Source organism: Phocoena phocoena, chromosome 10 (genome assembly GCF_963924675.1).
Source record: "Phocoena phocoena chromosome 10, mPhoPho1.1, whole genome shotgun sequence".
Lineage (NCBI taxonomy): Eukaryota > Metazoa > Chordata > Mammalia > Artiodactyla > Phocoenidae > Phocoena > Phocoena phocoena.
In genome coordinates this window covers 63427940-63447516 of record NC_089228.1, presented here as the reverse complement: position 1 = coordinate 63447516, position 19577 = coordinate 63427940, and the positions used below count along the sequence as shown (strand labels likewise).

Here is a 19577-nt window from a genome sequence, read left to right as displayed (position 1 = left end):
AACAAGACAAACAAGACCCCCTTATATGCTAAAGGATAAACTTTACATGGAAAATACAATCATTAGAGTATCTAAACATTAAAATATAACATCAACGCTCATAAGGCAAAAGCAAGAGATAGGATGAGAAAAAGTGAAAATATATTGGTGGTAAAATAACTCATTTTATAGTTGTTGATAGATTACATAGGACAGTAAAAATAGATCCTCTAAAGTAAATTGAATTAATATATATGTAGTTGGGCTCTGTATCCTGCAAAAAAGCCAAACCAAAACAGAAACTATTCTTTTGCATATCTGTGGACTCTTCACAAAACCCAACCATGTATTGAGGTTAGGCCCAAAAGGAAAAGCTTTTAGTTGCCATGATAAAAGTAATACAGGATAGGGGTAGAGAATTAAGAGTACAAACTACTATGTAGTTATTTATTTATAAAATAAATAAGCTACAAAAATACATTGTAGAGCACAGGGAATATAGCCAATATTTTATAATAACTATAAATGTAGTATAATCTTTAAATTGTGAATCACAATGTTGTACACCTAAAATTTATATAATATTGTAAATCAACTCTACCTCAGTAAAAAAACGATTAACTGCCAAGATAAAAATAATACAGAGAAATTTCTCTGATCACAAAAATTTTATAAATTAATAACAAATTTAGAAAACACAAAAAGTCCCTGCCATCTGTATGTTGAAAAATTTGTTCTTTAACAAATTATTTTATTAAAGGGGAAATCAAAATAAAATTTCTATGTGGAGAAAAAGACAATGAAAAAATCATCTATTATAACTTATAGAATATAGTTAAAATAGCCCTTGGAAGAAAATTTATAACTCTAAATATGTTTAATGAATAAGAGAATAAAAATAAATCAATTAAATATTCAATTTGGAAAATTAAAGAACAGTAAGATCTCCTGCTCATAAGAAAAGCAAGAGAAAGGAACTGATGAGAATTGACAAAAATAACTGTAAAACAGAAAAGTTGTAGAAATCATACATAAAAAATATGTTTTTGAAAAAATTGTGTAAAATAGTAACAGTGTAGTAACACTATTACAGTGTAACAATACTTTCAAAATTCTGAAGGAAATTATTTTGCAACTTAGAATTTTGGATTTAATTTTAAAAATTAAATGATTTAATCCAAAAAAATTAAATGATTTAGTCCAAAAAATTATGCAAGGACAGAACAAAGTTTTCAACATGCAAGGTGTCACAAATTGGCTTCCCAAATTCCATTTTCCCAGGAATCTCCTTTAAGTCCCAGTGAATGAGAAGAAACATGGAAAAGAAAAAACATGGGCTACTGGAAACAGGAGATCAAACACAAGAGAAAAGCAAAGCAAATTCCCAGGACGAAGGTAAAAAGAATCGCAGGATAACAACCTACACAAAGCATAGAAGACAAGCAGCACAGATTGGAAAACGTGCCTCCAGTGACATACCTGTAGAGGCTGTCACCACCAACGGTCCTTTCTGCTTTGTACAGTCCTGACCGCAGACAGTGCTCAAGTGAACTTGTCCAAAATTCTTATCTCTCTTTGGCCTGTGCAAATGCTGATAAAATTCTGCTCTCTCCTCCCTGCCCAGTTGCCTGGAATAGCTGATACCATCTGACCCTACAGAAGTTTTCAGGTTTGACCGACTCCTGAGAGATGGAGGTTAGCCCAGAGAGCTTAGAAGCGTAGAACTCAGAGCAGCACACCCTCTTCAAACTTTTCCCTCAGGATTGGTTAGACCTTGGTTAGATTGCTCCCTATAAGGAACTCTTGGATTCCCCTGGATCACTACAGGCTGCCTCCTGACATTTTCTCACAATGGATTCGTGAACCATCTGAGACAAATGATACAAATGAACTTATATACAAAAGAGAAACAGACATAGAAAACAAACTCATGGTTACCAAAGGGAAAAGGTGGGGGGAGGGATAAATTAGGAGTTTGACATTAACATATACACACTACTGTATATAAAATAGATAAACAGCCAAGACCTACTATATAGCACAGGGAAGTATACTCAGTATTTTGTAATAACCTATAAGGGAAAATAATCTGAAAAAAAGAGATATATGTATGTATAACTGAATCATTTTGCTGTCTACCCAAACTAACACAATATTGTAAATCAACTATACTTCAATAAAGATAAATAAATAAATTAAAAAAAAAACATTCAAGGAAAACACAAAAAGCTGAAGCCAGACTATAAACCAGAGACTGTTCAGCTCCTCTTCCTAGGCACTGTCAACTATCAATAACAATGCTGTCTTTTTCTTACACAGCTAGTCTTTGTGCTTACTACTCAATTTTCATATTAATCCTTTTCCACACTGATTAATTAGTTGTTGATAAAATAATGAAATGGTTGATTGAGAAATAAAACTCAATTAGAATACATTTTAATCTAAAAGCCATCTTTAGTGGGCAAATACTACAACCCTTCCATTAAATTGCATGTTAACGTGACTATTATTTAATAATAATAATGTTAGAGGCAATAGCCAATGGGATTAGACAAAAGAAAGTCCTGCAAAGTATAAAAACTGGCAAAGAAGAGATAAATTTATGACTGTGTTAGGTGATTTAATATTTTAGGTGATATACCTGGGACTTCCAAGAGAATCACTGAATGATGATTATCATCAGTGAGACAACTCAGTAATGTGTGTTATAGGGAATCCATAGCTTTCATGTACTGACATAGAAATGTTCCAAAATTGTAATCAAATGAAAAAAAAAAAAAAAACCTCAAACAAATAAGATGCAGAACACTGTGTATAGGATGCTATCTTTTTAATAAGTGTATTTTTGTAGTCTGTGTGTATGTTTGTAGTCTCTGTGTGTGAAATGAGAATGTATATTTGTAATTGCTTGATATATAAAATAAACACTTGAAGCACAAACAAGAAACTAATAAAACACTTTTAGTCATATTTTCAAGGCACATAAGGTTAAAACCCCTCATTTTTACAAACTTAAAAACCCTAGAATTTAATTTTCTAACCTGCTTAAAATTTTCCAAGCATTTTTTAAAGTATGTTTTGAAGTAAGTTTTTAAAGTAAGTTTGAACCCATTGTGGGGGCATCTACTGATACAGCAAACACATTCAGCATAAATTTTAGAAAACCAATTGGTGGCTTAAAAATACATGGCTTTGGCAAAATCAATTCAGCTTACATGAAAAGAAATATTAATTGTATAGTCTTAAAAGTTGAATTTACCTGTTTAGCTGAATGTCATTTTGAGCAATGTGCATTATTTTGTACTGAATTTCCATTTCACACAAAGCCAAACACATTCATTCATTACTAATGGCATTCTTGACCTCATTGAAAATATTATATTCTTTTGAAAACTCAATTGTTACTGCATTAAACATCTGCTCTATTAGGCATTATGCTTGATGCTGAGGTCTCAAAGGTGAATAAAACAGGTTTTATTTTAGAAGTTTTATCCCCTAAGAGGTTTTACTGTAGGATAATCACTGTCAATTTATTACATTACATTAAAAATTTCAGGAATATAAGAGGTGCTTTAAAAAGATCTGCAAAATAGTAGCCCTTTTCTTTTATGATGGGTATATATATATATATATATATATATATATATATATATATATAATCTTTCTTGTGAGTTTTCTTTGTAGATTCATGACTTTCCTCTTGTGGTTTCCTTGTTCTGTTCACATAATTCAAGGCCTCATCTAGCAGCTCTTACTTTCTCAAAGACTTCCTCAGGCAGGCATCCCTTTCCAGGGGATGGAAAGACCCTCTCTAGTTAAGACCTCATTACCTTTCCCCTCTACATTTGAGCACGTCTGTTTGTTCTCCAGTTTCTTTCCAAAGTAACACCCTGCCTGGAATGGATATCTTCGTTCATTCTTTCTAGACTCACCCCTTCCTGAGCCCTTCCCCATACTCAGCTCAACCGGAAACTCATGGCACCATGAATTATACAATGACTTGATACCCTCTATGATGCCCTCCCCCTTTCTGCCCCCAGTTTCTTCCAGACCAAATCACAAGCACCTTTAATTTAATTTCCACTGTTACTACCTCTTCAATGAAAATTCTTCTAGTCCCATCCTCCCCACTTTGGGATGAGCTCTCTCCTTCCTTAAACAAACATGGCCCTGTTGGGAGACTCTGTGGGCACTTGATCAGTTCTGCAGGAGGGGCTGGAGATGGGCGACCAACGGGAATTACTGGAAGAGACAGACAATGCACTATAAAAGCAGGAGTCTTGTGAGGATCCAGAATATGAAGGGAGGTTTTCTTCCAACTAGTAAAAGATTCTGATGCAAAGTCTATAATATTTAGACTTAATTCCAAGTGAGCTTGACCTTTGCCCACTAACATCCTCTTTATGCCTTTCTTCTTCCCAGGATGTGCCTGTCCCTCCCAAGCCTTTTTCTCTCCATCCTTTATATCAAACTAAACTCCATCCTCCTGCTAAGTCTCTGATGCATCCACAGACCCTCCCACATGCTGACTGTCTTACCCCAGGACCCTTCAGTCACTTGTCCTCCTTCTCCCTGAGTGATGAACAGGAGAATTCTCACACCCTGTCTAGTCACAACGCATATAATAAGGTGAGAATGCCCTGTGCTGTGAACCTTCTTCATGCTTAACTTTCGAAACTTATATGTAGACAAAACATATATTAAGAATATTTAAATATATTAAGACTGTTAAATATTTGTGTGAAGACACATGTCCTTAAAAAAAGATAATAATTAATCTTGGGGAATTATGAAATATTTATGTTTCCTTTAAAAGTCATTTCCTAATTTGCATTGCTCATTGTTTCATGTTCTAATCCCAAGGTGGAAATCCCAAGACATGTTTCAAAACCTTAAAAGATGCCATTATTAATTTATCTTCTAGTCTTAGTTTAACATTCTTAAAAAGCTTCTTAAAATGACAATACCTTGATGAGGAAGCATTTATAATTGAAGTCAGTGGGCAAATAAATAATTAGAATTTCTGCAGATATCTGCAATAAATATTAATATTTTATTTAAAAATGTATCTATCTGCTTCATAATGTATAGTGATGGGATATGTAACAAGTAATGAGGTGGTCAGTACCTAAAAAATATGTATATATATTTTTAAAACAGCAAAAATACTTATAGTTGGCTTTGGAATGTAATCATATATATTCTATTAGAAGCAAGCAGTCAATAGCACATAAGGCTTATGTATAAGCATCCTTTGCTCTTCTGAGCATCACCATAAAGGCATTCTGGCTTAACACAGACTCTCAGACCTTGAAACTTTTCTAAAAGAATTGACTAGTCAAAATCAACCTGCAATTAAATCTTTTTTTAAAATGTAAAATCTTGTTTTAAAACATTTGTTTTGCAAATTCTCTATATTTAATGAAATACACCTCTATATTTGGAAATCAATCAAGGGCATATGTAGTTGAACAATATTCCTTGGGCCTTAAAGCATTTTAAAAAATGTTCATAAACCCAGTCTAAACACAAAGAATCATCTAAAAAGTGAACATAATTATATGAGGAAAAATTATCTATTTATATTTAATAACATTTATCATGACTGAGTTGTCAACCCTGAATTAAATTTTTAAAACATCTGTTTTCTGCAAAACAAATGTTTTTAGGCAAAGTTCAGGATGACATTTGTATGGCCTTTGGTTGCTTCTCATTCTAGGTCTAGAAAAAGAAGTATTTCAGGGAGAGTATGATATTTTAAAATGATTTTATATTATCTGTAATTCTCCCTCTTTTAGTACTAGCCAACGTCTATGACATCCATTTAGCTATTAAATAGAGTTAAAAATTCTGATACTAACAACCATTTTCTTATATAAATTATCATCTACGATAGGATTATAATTGTATTTTATAGATATCAATTGCTTCAAATAGCTCTTCTTTTGACATTTTTAGTGGTGTTTTCTGGAGACATTCAGCAAAGGTAGAGTCAGTATTTCATTCATAATTTAGCCTTTGCTTGGTCAGGCTGTGAAAGACAATATATGAAAGCCATTTGAGGCTAGACAACTATTTTCAGTCTACACAAGCTTCACAATAGATTTCATCTCTCAGTGTCTGAGATTTATTGATATTTTCACACCTGAAATAATAATAATGATGATGATGTTGTAGTTAGACAACATTTCTTGATGGAAGATTCAGTTGCTTAGTTTTGTATTTTAATTGCTCCTATTAAAATGTATGAATTTTACTTAATTTGATATCAATGTTTACAAACACTGTGTCGTAAATATTCAGCCAATAGCATACCAAGTTATCAAGACTTGTGTTTCTTTTTTACTGAAAATAGCTTCTTGTCTGAAATTGTAAAACATAACTGTCATTTAAATTAACTGCTCTCCAATATCCTAACATCCTTCCCAGATCTCACTTTGCAGCTTTATCTGCTGGGCTCATCTCCAAACTCAAACCTTCCCTTCCCTCCCCTCCCCCAGAGGTCCACATTGAACTTGACCTTACATAACTGCCTCTGGGGCTCCCTTATCAACTGGGGCTACAGAAGATGTTTGACAAGTTTTGTTCTTCTGTTTCATCTGTAGTGTGTGCTTCTCTCTTGTCCTAATACTTACACTAATCCCTGCTCTATTCTCTTACTGTCATTAGTTCATATGATGAACTTCATATGATGTCCTATCATATATGAAGATGCTCAGGTGTTTCCCTGTTATTGTGCTTAAACCAGTATTTCCTCTCTTTTCCCCATCTCATGAAGGGAGTCATTACTCTTATTTCCTTCTTTAACCCTTATAACTAACATAGCCCAATGGATAAGAGCATGGTGTCTTTAGTCAGTCCATCTGAGTTCATTTCTTGAACCCACTCCTTCCAGATGGTGATAGTGGGCAAGTGAGGGTGATAATAGTACTGTCTTAATAGAATATTATGAGATTAAGATGGACTAATATGTATAAAGCACTTAGAATAGTGCCTGGGACATAACAAGAACCATATAAGAGTTAGGTCTTTGTATTAATAAGCCTTCCTGAATTGTCATTGCCATCACTCTCTTACATCTTTATTTGTTCTTTTTCCATTGAACCCATCCTTTTAGTATGCATGTCATCACTCTCTTACATCTTCATTTGTTCTTTTTCCATTGAACCCATCTTCTTTGTATGCAGAAACTTCAAAACACAAAATAAAATGAATACTTCCTTTTCCTTGCTGATGCTACAAACCTAGTAATTTCAAGACTTTCTCTCAAAGTGATCAGTAGCCATCCCTCTTCTGTAAATTACTCTTTAATTCCTTCTTGAAGGCATTTTGTCTTTCACCTCAACCACTCTACTGAAATTTCTCTCTCAAGGGTAAACTGCTTGTCTGCAAACTCAGCTGAATTTTCTGAGTCTTCTATCTCTTTTATGCCTTTTAGCAGTTGACACCGTTGATCATTCACTCTTGAATCTCTGTCATCATTCTGCTCTTGGGATAATATGTACATTTCAACTCCCTGACTGTTCCTTCTTTGTTTTCTTGGTGGACATGTTCTCCTCTACCTCTTCTCTCTAACTGCCTCACTTCAGATATTCACCTACTCACAGGCTTCTGGGGTGATCTTACTTGTACTGATAATCCTCAAATCCACATGTCCATTTTTGCTTCTCCTCTGAGTTCCAGTTTTATACCTTCAGATGCTTGCTTGTCAGTTCCCCCAGGGTGCCATGTTGTCACCTCAGACTTATCATTCATGTCGTCTCAAACCAATTCTGTTCTGGCAGAACCCCAAATACCCTGTATCGTAAACAACCCAACCCATTAAACTCAAACACAATCTCCACCTTCTCACTCTCTAAAACATATAACACTACTAAAAACTCTACCACTAATCCTAAAAGAAATGCTCCTAACACAACCTTATTAGAAACCCAAACCTCAGGGTACTGCTCAGTAGCCATAGCTGTTGTGTAACCAAACACAACCAACATTCCCCCCAGGTAAATCAAAAATACTATTAAACCTAAAAATGAACCACCAAAGTTTAAAACAATCCCACACCCAACACCACCACCCACAATCAACTCTAAACCTCCATAAATAGGTGAAGGCTTTGAAGAAACCCCCATAAAACTAATTACAAAAATAATGCTTATAATATAAACAATGTATGTCATCATTATTCTCACATGGACTTCAACCATGACCAATGACATGAAAAATCATCATTGTCATTCAACTACAAGAACACCAATGACCAACATTCGAAAAACACACCCACTAATAAAAATCCTCAATTACACATTTATCGACCTTCCCACCCCATCAAACATCTCTTCATGATGGAACTTTGGCTCCCTACTTTGTCTCTGTCTAATCGTACAAATCCTAACAGGCCTATTCCTAGCAATACACTACACACCAGACACGACAACTGCCTTCTCATCTGTCACGCATATTTGCTGAGACGTTAATTATGGCTGAATTATTCGATATCTACATGCAAACAGAGCTTCCATATTCTTCATTTACCTTTACACCCACGTAGGACGTGGCCTATAGTATGGCTCCCACGCCTTCCAAGAAACAGGAAACATTGGAGTAATCCTACTATTCACAGTTATAGCTACTGCATTCGTAGGCTATATCCTACCCTGAGGACAAATATCATTTTGAGGCACAACCGTCATTACCAACCTCCTATCAGCAATCCCCCACATCGGTACCACTCTAGTTGAGTGAATCTGAGGTGGCTTTTCCCTAGACAAAGCAACACTAACACGCTTCTTTGCCTTCTACTTCATTCTCCCCTTTATCATCCTAGCACTAGCAACCGTCCACTTACTATTCCTCCACGAAACAGGATCTAACAATCCCATAGGAATTCCATCCAACACAGACAAAATCCCATTTCACCCCTACTACACAATCAAAGACATCCTAGGTGCCTTACTACTAATCTTAACCCTACTTACACTAACCTTATTCGCACCTGACCTGCTAGGAGACCCCGACAACTACACCCCAGCAAACCCACTCAGCACCCCAGCACACATTAAACCAGAATGGTACTTCCTATTTGCATACACAATCTTATGATCAATTCCCAACAAACTAGGAGGAGTTTTAGCCCTACTACTCTCAATCCTTGTCCTAATGTTCATCCCAATACTCCACACATCTAAACAATGAAGCATAATATTCCGACCCTTCAGTCAACTTTTATTCTGAATACTAGTCGCAGACTTCCTAATCCTAACATGAATTGGAGGTCAACCCGTAGAACACCCATATGTAATTGTAGGCCAATTAGCATCCATCTTATATTTTCTCCTAATTCTAGTGTTAATACCAGTAACTAGTCTTATCGAGGATAAACTCCTAAAGTGAAGAGTCTTTGTAGTATAACAAAATATCCCGGCTTTGTAAACCGGAAAAGGAGAAAACCACACCTCCCGAAGACTCAAGGAAGAAGCATTGCACCTCACCGCCAGCATCCAAAGCTGAAATTCTACATAAACTATTCCCTGAAAAATGTTTATTGTAGAATGACCACAAGGCTACAGTGCTATGTCAGTATTGAAAATAATTTATTTTATAATACTTTTGTTATATAAATCATACACACATGTACCTCCACGAGTCAATAATAGCGTCTTCCTGTAAATGTATATATGTACATGTTATGTATAACTGTGCATTCAACTATTTTCCCCACGAGCAGTTAAAGCTTGTATTAAATTTTATTAATTTTACATATTACATAACATTATTGATTGTACATAGGACATGTCCTGAAACAAATTCAAGTCAGCTAACACTATGGCTGCTCCATTAGATCACGAGCTTAATCAACATGCCGCGTGAAACCAGCAACCCGCTCAGCAGGGATCCCTCTTCTCGCACCTGGCCCATAAATCGTGGGGGTAGCTAACGGTGATCTTTATAAGACATCTGGTTCTTACTTCAGGACAATTTTAACTTAAAATCGCCCACTCGTTCCCCTTAAATAAGACATCTCGATGGGTTAGTGACTAATCAGCCCATGCTCACACATAACTGAGATTTCATACATTTGGTATTTTTTATTTTTGGGGGGGATTTGCACAGACTCAGCTATGACCTTAAAAGGTCTCGTCACAGTCAAGCAAATTGTAGCTGGACTTGTATGTATTTTTTATTTGACTAGCACAACCAACATGTGCAATTAAATTAATGGTTACAGGACATAGTACTCCACTATTCCCCCCGGGCTCAAAAAACTGTATCTCATAGTGGATCAAACCCCCCTTATCCCATACAAAACTAACCATCTGCTTAGATATTCACCACCTCCCTATACAGGTTCCTCCCTAGATCTATGAACCATTTTATTCATAAATCAATACTAAATCTGACACAAGCCCCATAATGAAATTATACGAACATCTTTTACACCCCATAGGTTAATGTAGCTTAAATTTTTCATAAAGCAAGACACTGAAAATGTCTAGATGGGCTCGCCAGCCCCATCAACATAAAGGTTTGGTCCCAGCCTTTCTATTAATTCTTAACAGACTTACACATACAAGCATCCACATCCTGGTGAGAATGCCCTCCAAATCACAAAGATCAAAAGGAGCGGGTATCAAGCACGCTACACTAGCAGCTCACAACACCTTGCTTAGCCACACCCCCACGGGACACAGCACTGATAAAAATTAAGCCATGAACGAAAGTTTGACTAAGTCATGTTAACTAGGGTTGGTAAACTTCGTGCCAGCCACCGTGGTCATACGACTGACCCAAATTAATAGAGACACAGCGTAAAGAGTGTTAAGGAATCATACAAAATAAAGTCAAATCTTAATTAAGCTGTAAAAGGCCATAATTAAAACTAAGCTAAACCACGAAAGTGACTTTAGTACAATCTGAGTACACAACAACTAAGACCCAAACTGGGATTAGATACCCCACTATGCTTAGTCGTAAAACAAGACTATTCGCCAGAGTACTACTGGCAACAGCCTAAAACTCAAAGGACTTGGCGGTGCTTCATATCCCTCTAGAGGAGCCTGTTCTGTAACCGATAAACCCTGATTAACCTCACCAACCCTTGCTACTTCAGTCTATATATCGCCATCTTCAGCAAACCCTAAAAGGGAGCGAAAGTAAGCATAACTACCATACATAAAAACGTTAGGTCAAGGTGTAACCTATGGGATGGGAAGAAATGGGCTACATTTTCTATACTAAGAACATCCCTCATACCCACACGAAAGTTTTTATGAAATCTAAAAACCAAAGGAGGATTTAGTAGTAAATTAAGAGCAGAGTGCTTAATTGAATAAGGCCATGAAGCACGCACACACTGCCCGTCACCCTCCTCAAGTACCACAGCAAAGCCCCAGCTCACTAGCCCATGCTAAGCTACGAGAGGAGACAAGTCATAACAAGGTAAGCATACTGGAAAGTGTGCTTGCATAAAACAATATGTAGCTTAAACAAAGCACCTAGTTTACACCTAGAAGATTCCACAACCCGTGTATATCTTGAACTAAACCTAGCCCACACCCCCCTCCCACTGCTACTACCATAAACTAATCAAATAAAACATTCATCATACATCTAAAGTATAGTAGATAGAAATTTAATCACCAATGGCGCTATAGAGAAAGTACCATAAGGGAAAGATGAAAGAAACACTAAAAGTAAAAAAAAGCAAAGCTTACCCCTTGTACCTTTTGCATAATGACTTAACTAATAACAACTTAGCAAAGAGACCTTAAGCTAAATTACCCAAAACCAGACGAGCTACTTACAAGCAGTAACTAGAACAAACTCATCTATGTGGCAAAATAGTGAGAAGACTTATAAGTAGAGGTGAAAAGCCTAACGAGCCTGGTGATAGCTGGTTGTCAAGAAAGGAATTTCAGTTCAACGTTAAATAATACTAAAAACCACATCAAGTCTTAACGTATATTTAATCGTTAGTCTAAAAAGGTACAGCTTTTTAGAAATGGATACAACCTTAGCTAGAGAGTAATACAAACATAAACCATAGTTGGCCTAAAAGCAGCCACCAATTGAGAAAGCATTCAAGCTCGACAATAAAACAATGTTTTAATTCCAACAATAAGTAAACCCACTCCTAGTCTGACTATTGGACTAATCTATACAACTATAGAAGCAATACTGTTAACATGAGTAACAAGAAATTTTTCTCCTCGCACAAGCTTACATCAGTAACTGATAATATACTGATAATTAACAGCTAGTAAATATAACCCAACACTAAATTATTTATTAAAAACACTGTTAACCCAACACAGGCGTGCATTAAGGAAAGATTAAAAAAAGTAAAAGGAACTCAGCAAACACAAACTCCGCCTGTTTACCAAAAGCATAACTTCTAGCATAACCAGTATTAGAGGCACTGCCTGCCCAGTGACAATCATTAAACGGCCGCGGTATCCTGACCATGCAAAGGTAGCATAATCACTTGTTCTCTAAATAAGGACTTGAATGAATGGCCACACGAGGGTTTTACCATCTCTTACTTTTAATCAGTGAAATTGACCTCCCTGTGAAGAGGCGGGGATAACAAAATAAGACGAGAAGACCCTATGGAGCTTCAATTAATCAACCCCAAAATCACAAACCCAAACCACCAAGGGATAACAAAGCTTTATATGGGTTGACAATTTCGGTTGGGGTGACTCGGAGTACAAAAAACCCTCTGAGTGATTAAAGCCTAGGCCTACTAGCCAAAGCATAATATCACTTATTGATGCAAAGTTTTGTTCAACGGAACAAGTTACCCTAGGGATAACAGCGCAATCCTATTCTAGAGTCCCTATCGGCAATAGGGTTTACGACCTCGATGTTGGATCAGGACATCCTAATGGTGTAGCCACTATTAAGTGTTCATTTGTTCAACGATTAAAGTCCTACGTGATCTGAGTTGAGGCCGGAGTAATCCAGGTTGGTTTCTATCTATTACGCATTTCTCCCAGTATGAAAGGACAAGAGAAGTAAGGCCAACTTCAAATAAGCGACTTCAAACAATTACCCCCGATTCTGATATGATCAATTAATACACCTACTCTGAAAGAATTTCCTTCCCCTAACACTAGTCCTCTGTATATGACACGTCTCACTGCCCATTATAATAGCAGGCATTCCTCCCCAAATATAAAAGACAAGAAATATGTCTGACAAAAGAGTTACTTTGATAGAGTAAATAATAGAGGTTTAAACCCTCTTATTTCTAGAATAATAGGAATCGAACCTACCCCTAAGAATTCAAAGTTCTCCGTGCTACCACGTTACATTATAATCTACAGTAAGGTCAGCTAAACAAGCTATCAGGCCCATACCCTGAAAATGTTGGTTTATACCCTTCCCATACTAATAAATCCATCCATCTTTATCATTATCCTAATTACCCTCATCCCAGGCACAGTAATCGTAGCTCTTATTGACTATTCACCTGAATTGGATTTGAAATAAATACAATAGCCATTATCCCCATCATAATAAAAAATTCTAATCCCGGAGCCACAGAAGCCTCCACTAAATATTTCCTATCACAAACTACCGCATCCACGCTACTCATAATAGCATTATTAACCTACTACATTATTAACCTACTACACTCTGGTCAATGGACCATCACAAAACTATTCAACCCAACAGCATCTATACTAATAACAAAGGCCCTAGCTATCAAACTAGGACTATCCCCCTTCCACTTCTGAGTACCCGAAGTAACACAAGGCATCCCCCTAACTACAGGCCTAATCCTACTCACATGACAAAAACCCGCACCCCTATCAATCCTCTATCAAATCTCATCATCGATCAACCTACATCTAATGCTAATTATATCTTTACTTTCTATCCTTAGTCGGAGGATGAGGTGGACTAAACCAAACACAACTCCGAAAGATTATGGCCTACTCATCAATCGCCCACATAGGATGAATAGCAACCATCCTACTATATAACCCAACCCTAACTTTACTAAACTTACCAATCTATATCACAATAACTTTCACCATGTTCATGTTATTCATCCAAAACTCAACCACCACTACATTATCACTCTCCCAAACATGAAACGTAATACCCGTCACCACAACCCTCACCATGCTCACCCTACTCTCCATAGGAGGACTCCCTCCACTTTCAGGTTTCATACCCAAATGAATGATTAGTCAAGAATTAACAAAAAACGATATTCTTATTATACCAACATTCATAGCCATTACAGCACTACTCAACTTATATTTATACATATGCCTCGCCTACTCCACAGCATTAACCCTATTCCCCTCTACAAACAACATAAAAATAAAATGACAATTTCACTCCACAAAACAAATAACCCTTCTACCAACAGCAATCATAATATCCACAATACTCCTACCTCTCACACCAATACTCTCCATCTTACTGTAGGAGTTTAGGTTAAATCCGACCAAGAGCCTTCAAAGCCCTAAGCAAGTATAATTTACTTAACCCCTGCCTAATAAGGATTGCAAGACTATACCTTACATCAATTGAATGCAAATCAAACACTTTAATTAAGCTAAATCCTCACTAGATTGGAGGGATACATCTCCCACAAACTTTTAGTTAACAGCTAAATACCCTAATCAATTGGCTTCAATCTACTTCTCCTGCCGCAAGAAAAGAAAAGCGGGAGAAGTCCCAGCAGGATTGAAGCTGCTTCCTTGAATTTGCAATTCAAAATGATCATTCACCACAGGACTTGGCAAAAAAAGGACTCTACCTCTGTCTTCAGATTTACAGTCTAATACCTACTCGGCCATTTTACCTATGTTCATAAATCGCTGACTATTCTCAACTAACCACAAAGACATTGGCACCTTATACCTGTTATTTGGTGCCTGAGCAGGAATAGTAGGCACTGGCCTAAGCTTATTAATTCGCGCTGAACTAGGTCAACCTGGCACACTAATTGGAGACGACCAAGTTTATAATGTACTAGTAACAGCCCATGCCTTCGTGATAATTTTTTTCATAGTCATACCTATCATAATCGGTGGGTTTGGAAACTGACTAGTTCCCTTAATAATTGGAGCACCTGACATAGCTTTTCCCCGTGTAAACAACATAAGCTTCTGACTACTTCCTCCTTCCTTCCTATTTCTAAAAGCATCCTCAATGGTTGAAGCTGGTGCGGGCCCAGGCTGAACTGTATATCCCCCTTTAGCCGGAAACCTAGCACATGCAGGAGCCTCTGTAGACCTTACCATTTTCTCCCTACACCTAGCCGGTGTATCCTCAATCCTCGGAGCTATCAATTTCATTACAACTATCATTAACATAAAACCACCCGCTATAATCCGATACCAAACACCCCTCTTCGTATGATCAGTCCTAGTCACAGCAGTATTACTCCTATTATCACTACCCATCTTAGCAGCCGGAATTACCATACTATTAACTGACCGGAACCTAAACACAACCTTCTTTGACCCTGCAGGAGGAGGAGACCCAATCCTGTATCAGCACCTATTTTGATTCTTTGGCCACGCCGAAGTATATATTCTAATCCTACCTGGCTTTGGAATAATTTCACACATTGTAACTTACTACTCAGGAAAAAAAGAACCTTTCAGGTATTTGGGAATAGTCTGAGCCATAGTGTCTATCGGGTTCTTAGGCTTTTATCGTATGGGCTCGCCATATATTCACGGTTGGTATAGACATAACACGCGAGCATATTTTACATCAGCCACTATAATCACTGCTATCCCCACAGGAGTAAAAGTCTTTAGTTGATTAGCATCACTTCACGGAGGGAATATTAAATGATCCCCCACTCTAATATGAGCCCTAGGCTTTATTTTCCTCTTCACAGTAGGTGGCCTAACTGGCATTATTCTAGCTAATTCATCACTAGATATTGTTCTCCATGATACCTACTACGTAGTCGCCCAATTTCACTACGTACTTTCAATAGGAGCTGTCTTTGCCGTCATAGGAGGGTTTGTCCACTGATTCCCACTATTCTCAGGATACACACTTAACTCAACATGAGCGAAAATCCACTTTATAATTATATTCGTAGGTATAAACCTAACATTCTTCCCACAACATTTCTTAGGTTTATCCAGCATACCTCGATGGTACTCCAACTACCCAGATGCCTACACAACATGAAACACTATTTCATCAATAGGCTCTTTCATCTCACTAACAGCAGTTATACTAATAATTTTCATTACCTGAGAAGCATTTACATCCAAACGAGAAGTATTAACAGTAGACCTCACCTCCACAAACCTTGAATGACTTAAATGGATGTCCTCCACCCTATCATACATTTGAAGAACCAGCATATGTCAACCCAAAATGATCAAGAAAGGAAGGAATTGAATCCTCTCTAATTGGTTTCAAGCCAACACCATAACCACTATGTCTTTCTTTATAAATGAGATATTAGTAAAGCCTTACATAACTTTGTCAAAGTTAAGTCACAAGTGAAAATTCTGTATATCTCCATGGCATATCCCTTTCATCTAGGCTACCAAGATGCAACATCACCCATTATAGAAGAACTCCTACACTTCCATGATCATACATTAATAATTATTTTCCTAATTAGCTCCCTGGACCTCTATATCATCACCATAATACTTACAACCAAACTAACACATACCAGCACAATAGACGCCCAAGAAGTAGAGACGGTTTGAACTATCCTCCCAGCCACCATTTTAATTCTAATTGCCTTACCCTCCCTATGAATCCTCTACATAATAGATGAAATTAATAACCCTTCTCTTACTGTAAAAACAATAGGCCACCAATGATACTGAAGCTACGAATACACCGACTATGAAGACCTAAACTTCGACTCTTACATAATCCCAACATCAGACCTAAAACCAGGAGAACTACGACTACTAGAAGTGGACAATCGAATAGTCTTACCCATACAAATAACAATCCGAATACTAGTCTCCTCCGAAGATGTGCTACACTCATGAGCTGTGCCCTCCCTAGGCCTAAAAACAGATGCAATCCCTGGACGCCTAAACCAAACAACCTTAATATCAACACGACCAGGCTTATTCTACGGGCAATGTTCAGAAATCTGTGGCTCAAATCATAGTTTTATACCAATTGTTCTCGAGCTAGTACCCTTAGAGAACTTTGAAAAATGATCTGCATCCATACTATAATCTCATTAAGAAGCTAAACTAGCGTTAACCTTTTAAGTTAAAGATTGAGAGCCAAAGCTCCCCTTAATGACATGCCACAACTAGATACATCAACGTGACTCCTTACTATCCTATCTATATTCCTAACCCTCTTCACACTATTCCAACTAAAAATCTCAAAACATTTCTACTCCCCCAACCCCAAATTAATATTCACCAAAACACAAAAACAACAAACCCCTTGAAACATTATATGAACGAAAATCTATTTACCCCTTTCACGGTCTCAGTAATACTGGGCATCCTTATCACCACTCTAATTATTATATTCCCCACTATGTTATTCCCAGCACCAAATCGACTAATTAACAATCTCACAATTTCCATTCAACAATGACTAACTAAACTTACATCAAAACAGTTAAATACACATAACCTTAAAGGACAAACCTGATCTCTAATACTTATCTCACCTCTCCTATTTATTGCCTCCACAAATCTTCTTGGAATATTACCCCACTCATTTACACCTACCACACAACTCTCAATAAACATAGGAATGGTTATTCCTCTATGAGCTGGCACCGTTATTACAGGTTTCCGCAACAAAGCAAAAACATCCTTAGCCCACTTTCTACCACAAGGCACACCCACTTTCCTCATTCCCATATTAGTAATTATTGAAACTATTAGCCTACTTATTCAACCAGTAGCACTAGCCGTATGACTAACCACCAATATTACAGCAGGCCACTTATTATTACATCTAATTGGAAAAACAACTCTTGCACTAATAAGCACCAGCCTACTCACAGCTCTCATCACATTCTCCATCCTTACTCTGTTAACCATCCTCGGATTCACTGTCACCTTAATTCAAGCCTACATATTCACTCTCCTAGTAAGCTTATACCTGCATGACAATACATAATGACCCACCAAACCCACTCACACCACATAGTAAACCCCAGTCCTTGGCCCCTCGCAGGAGCTCTCTCAGCATTTCTTATAACATCAGGTCTAATCATATGATTCCACTTCAACTCAATAATTCTACTAATCTTGGGCTTACTCACAAACTTCCTAACAATGTGCCAATGATGGCAAGACATCATCCGAGAAAACACTTTCCAGGGCCACCACACAACAACCGTCCAAAAAGGACTTCGATACCGAATAATCTTATTCATCTTATCAGAAGTCCTATTTTTCACAGGCTTTTTTAAAGCCTTTTACCACTCAAGCCTTGCCCCCACTCCCGAACTAGGCGGATGCTGGCCACCAATAGGCATCCACCCCTTAAACCCTTTAGAAGTCCCACTCCTTAACACCTCTGTATTACTAGCCTCTGGCGTATCTGTCACCTGAGCCCATCACAGTCTCATAGAAGGAAGCCGCAAACATATACTTCAAGCCCTTTTCATCACAATCATACTCGGCCTTTATTTTACCCTACTCCAAGCATCAGAATACTACGAAGCCCCATTCACAATCTCAGACAGAATCTACGGGTCTACTTTCTTTGTGGCCACAGGCTTCCATGGACTACACGTCATCATCAGATCAACTTTTCTCATCATTTGTTTCATACGCCAAATAAAATTTCACTTCACCTCAAATCACCACTTCGGTTTCGAAGCCGCTGCTTGATACTGACATTTCGTAGACGTCGTATGACTATTTCTCTACGTATCTATCTATTGATGAGGTTCATAGTCTTTTTAATATTAATAAGTACAACTGACTTCCAATCAGTTAGTTTTGGTACACTCCGAAAAAGAACAATAAATCTCCTATTAAGACTACTAACAAATACAACACTAGCCTTACTATTCGTATTTATCGCTTTTTGACTCCCTCAACTAAACATGTATGCAGAAAAAACAAGCCCCTATGAATGCGGATTTGACCCTATAGGATCTACCCGCCTACCTTTCTCCATAAAATTCTTTCTGGTAGCAATTACCTTTCTTCTCTTTGACTTGGAAATCGCCCTCCTACTTCCCCTCCCCTGAGCAACCCAAACAACCTAAGCACGATACTTACTATAACCTTATTCTTAATCTCCCTACTAGCAGCCAGTTTAGCCTACAAATGAACCCAAAAGGGCTTAGAATGAGACAAATATGGTACTTAGTTTAAAACAAAACAAGTGATTTCGACCCACTAGACTGTGATTCAAACTCACAATTACCGAATGTCTCTAATCCATATAAATATCCTAATAGCCTTCACCATATCTCTTGTAGGCCTATTAATATACTGATCCCACCTACTATGCGCACTACTCTGTCTAGAGGGTATAATGGTATCGCTCTTCATCCTAGCAGCCCTCACAATCCTAAATTCACACTTCACCTTGGCCAGCATGATACCAATTATTCTCCTAGTATTCGCAGCCTGTGAAGCAGCCATTAGACT

The 19577-nt window shown here is 37.3% G+C and overlaps 1 protein-coding gene across 1 annotated transcript in view; it reads left to right on the top strand.

Moving 5' to 3' along the window:
• Positions 1-4647, top strand: part of MLIP (muscular LMNA interacting protein) — a 113368-nt gene extending 108721 nt beyond the window's left edge. Inside the window, exon 12 of the mRNA XM_065885943.1 lies at positions 4402-4647. Coding sequence (XP_065742015.1) covers positions 4402-4647 — 246 coding nt within the window. The remainder of the gene's footprint in view (positions 1-4401) is intronic.
• Positions 4648-19577: the final 14930 nt, after the last annotated feature.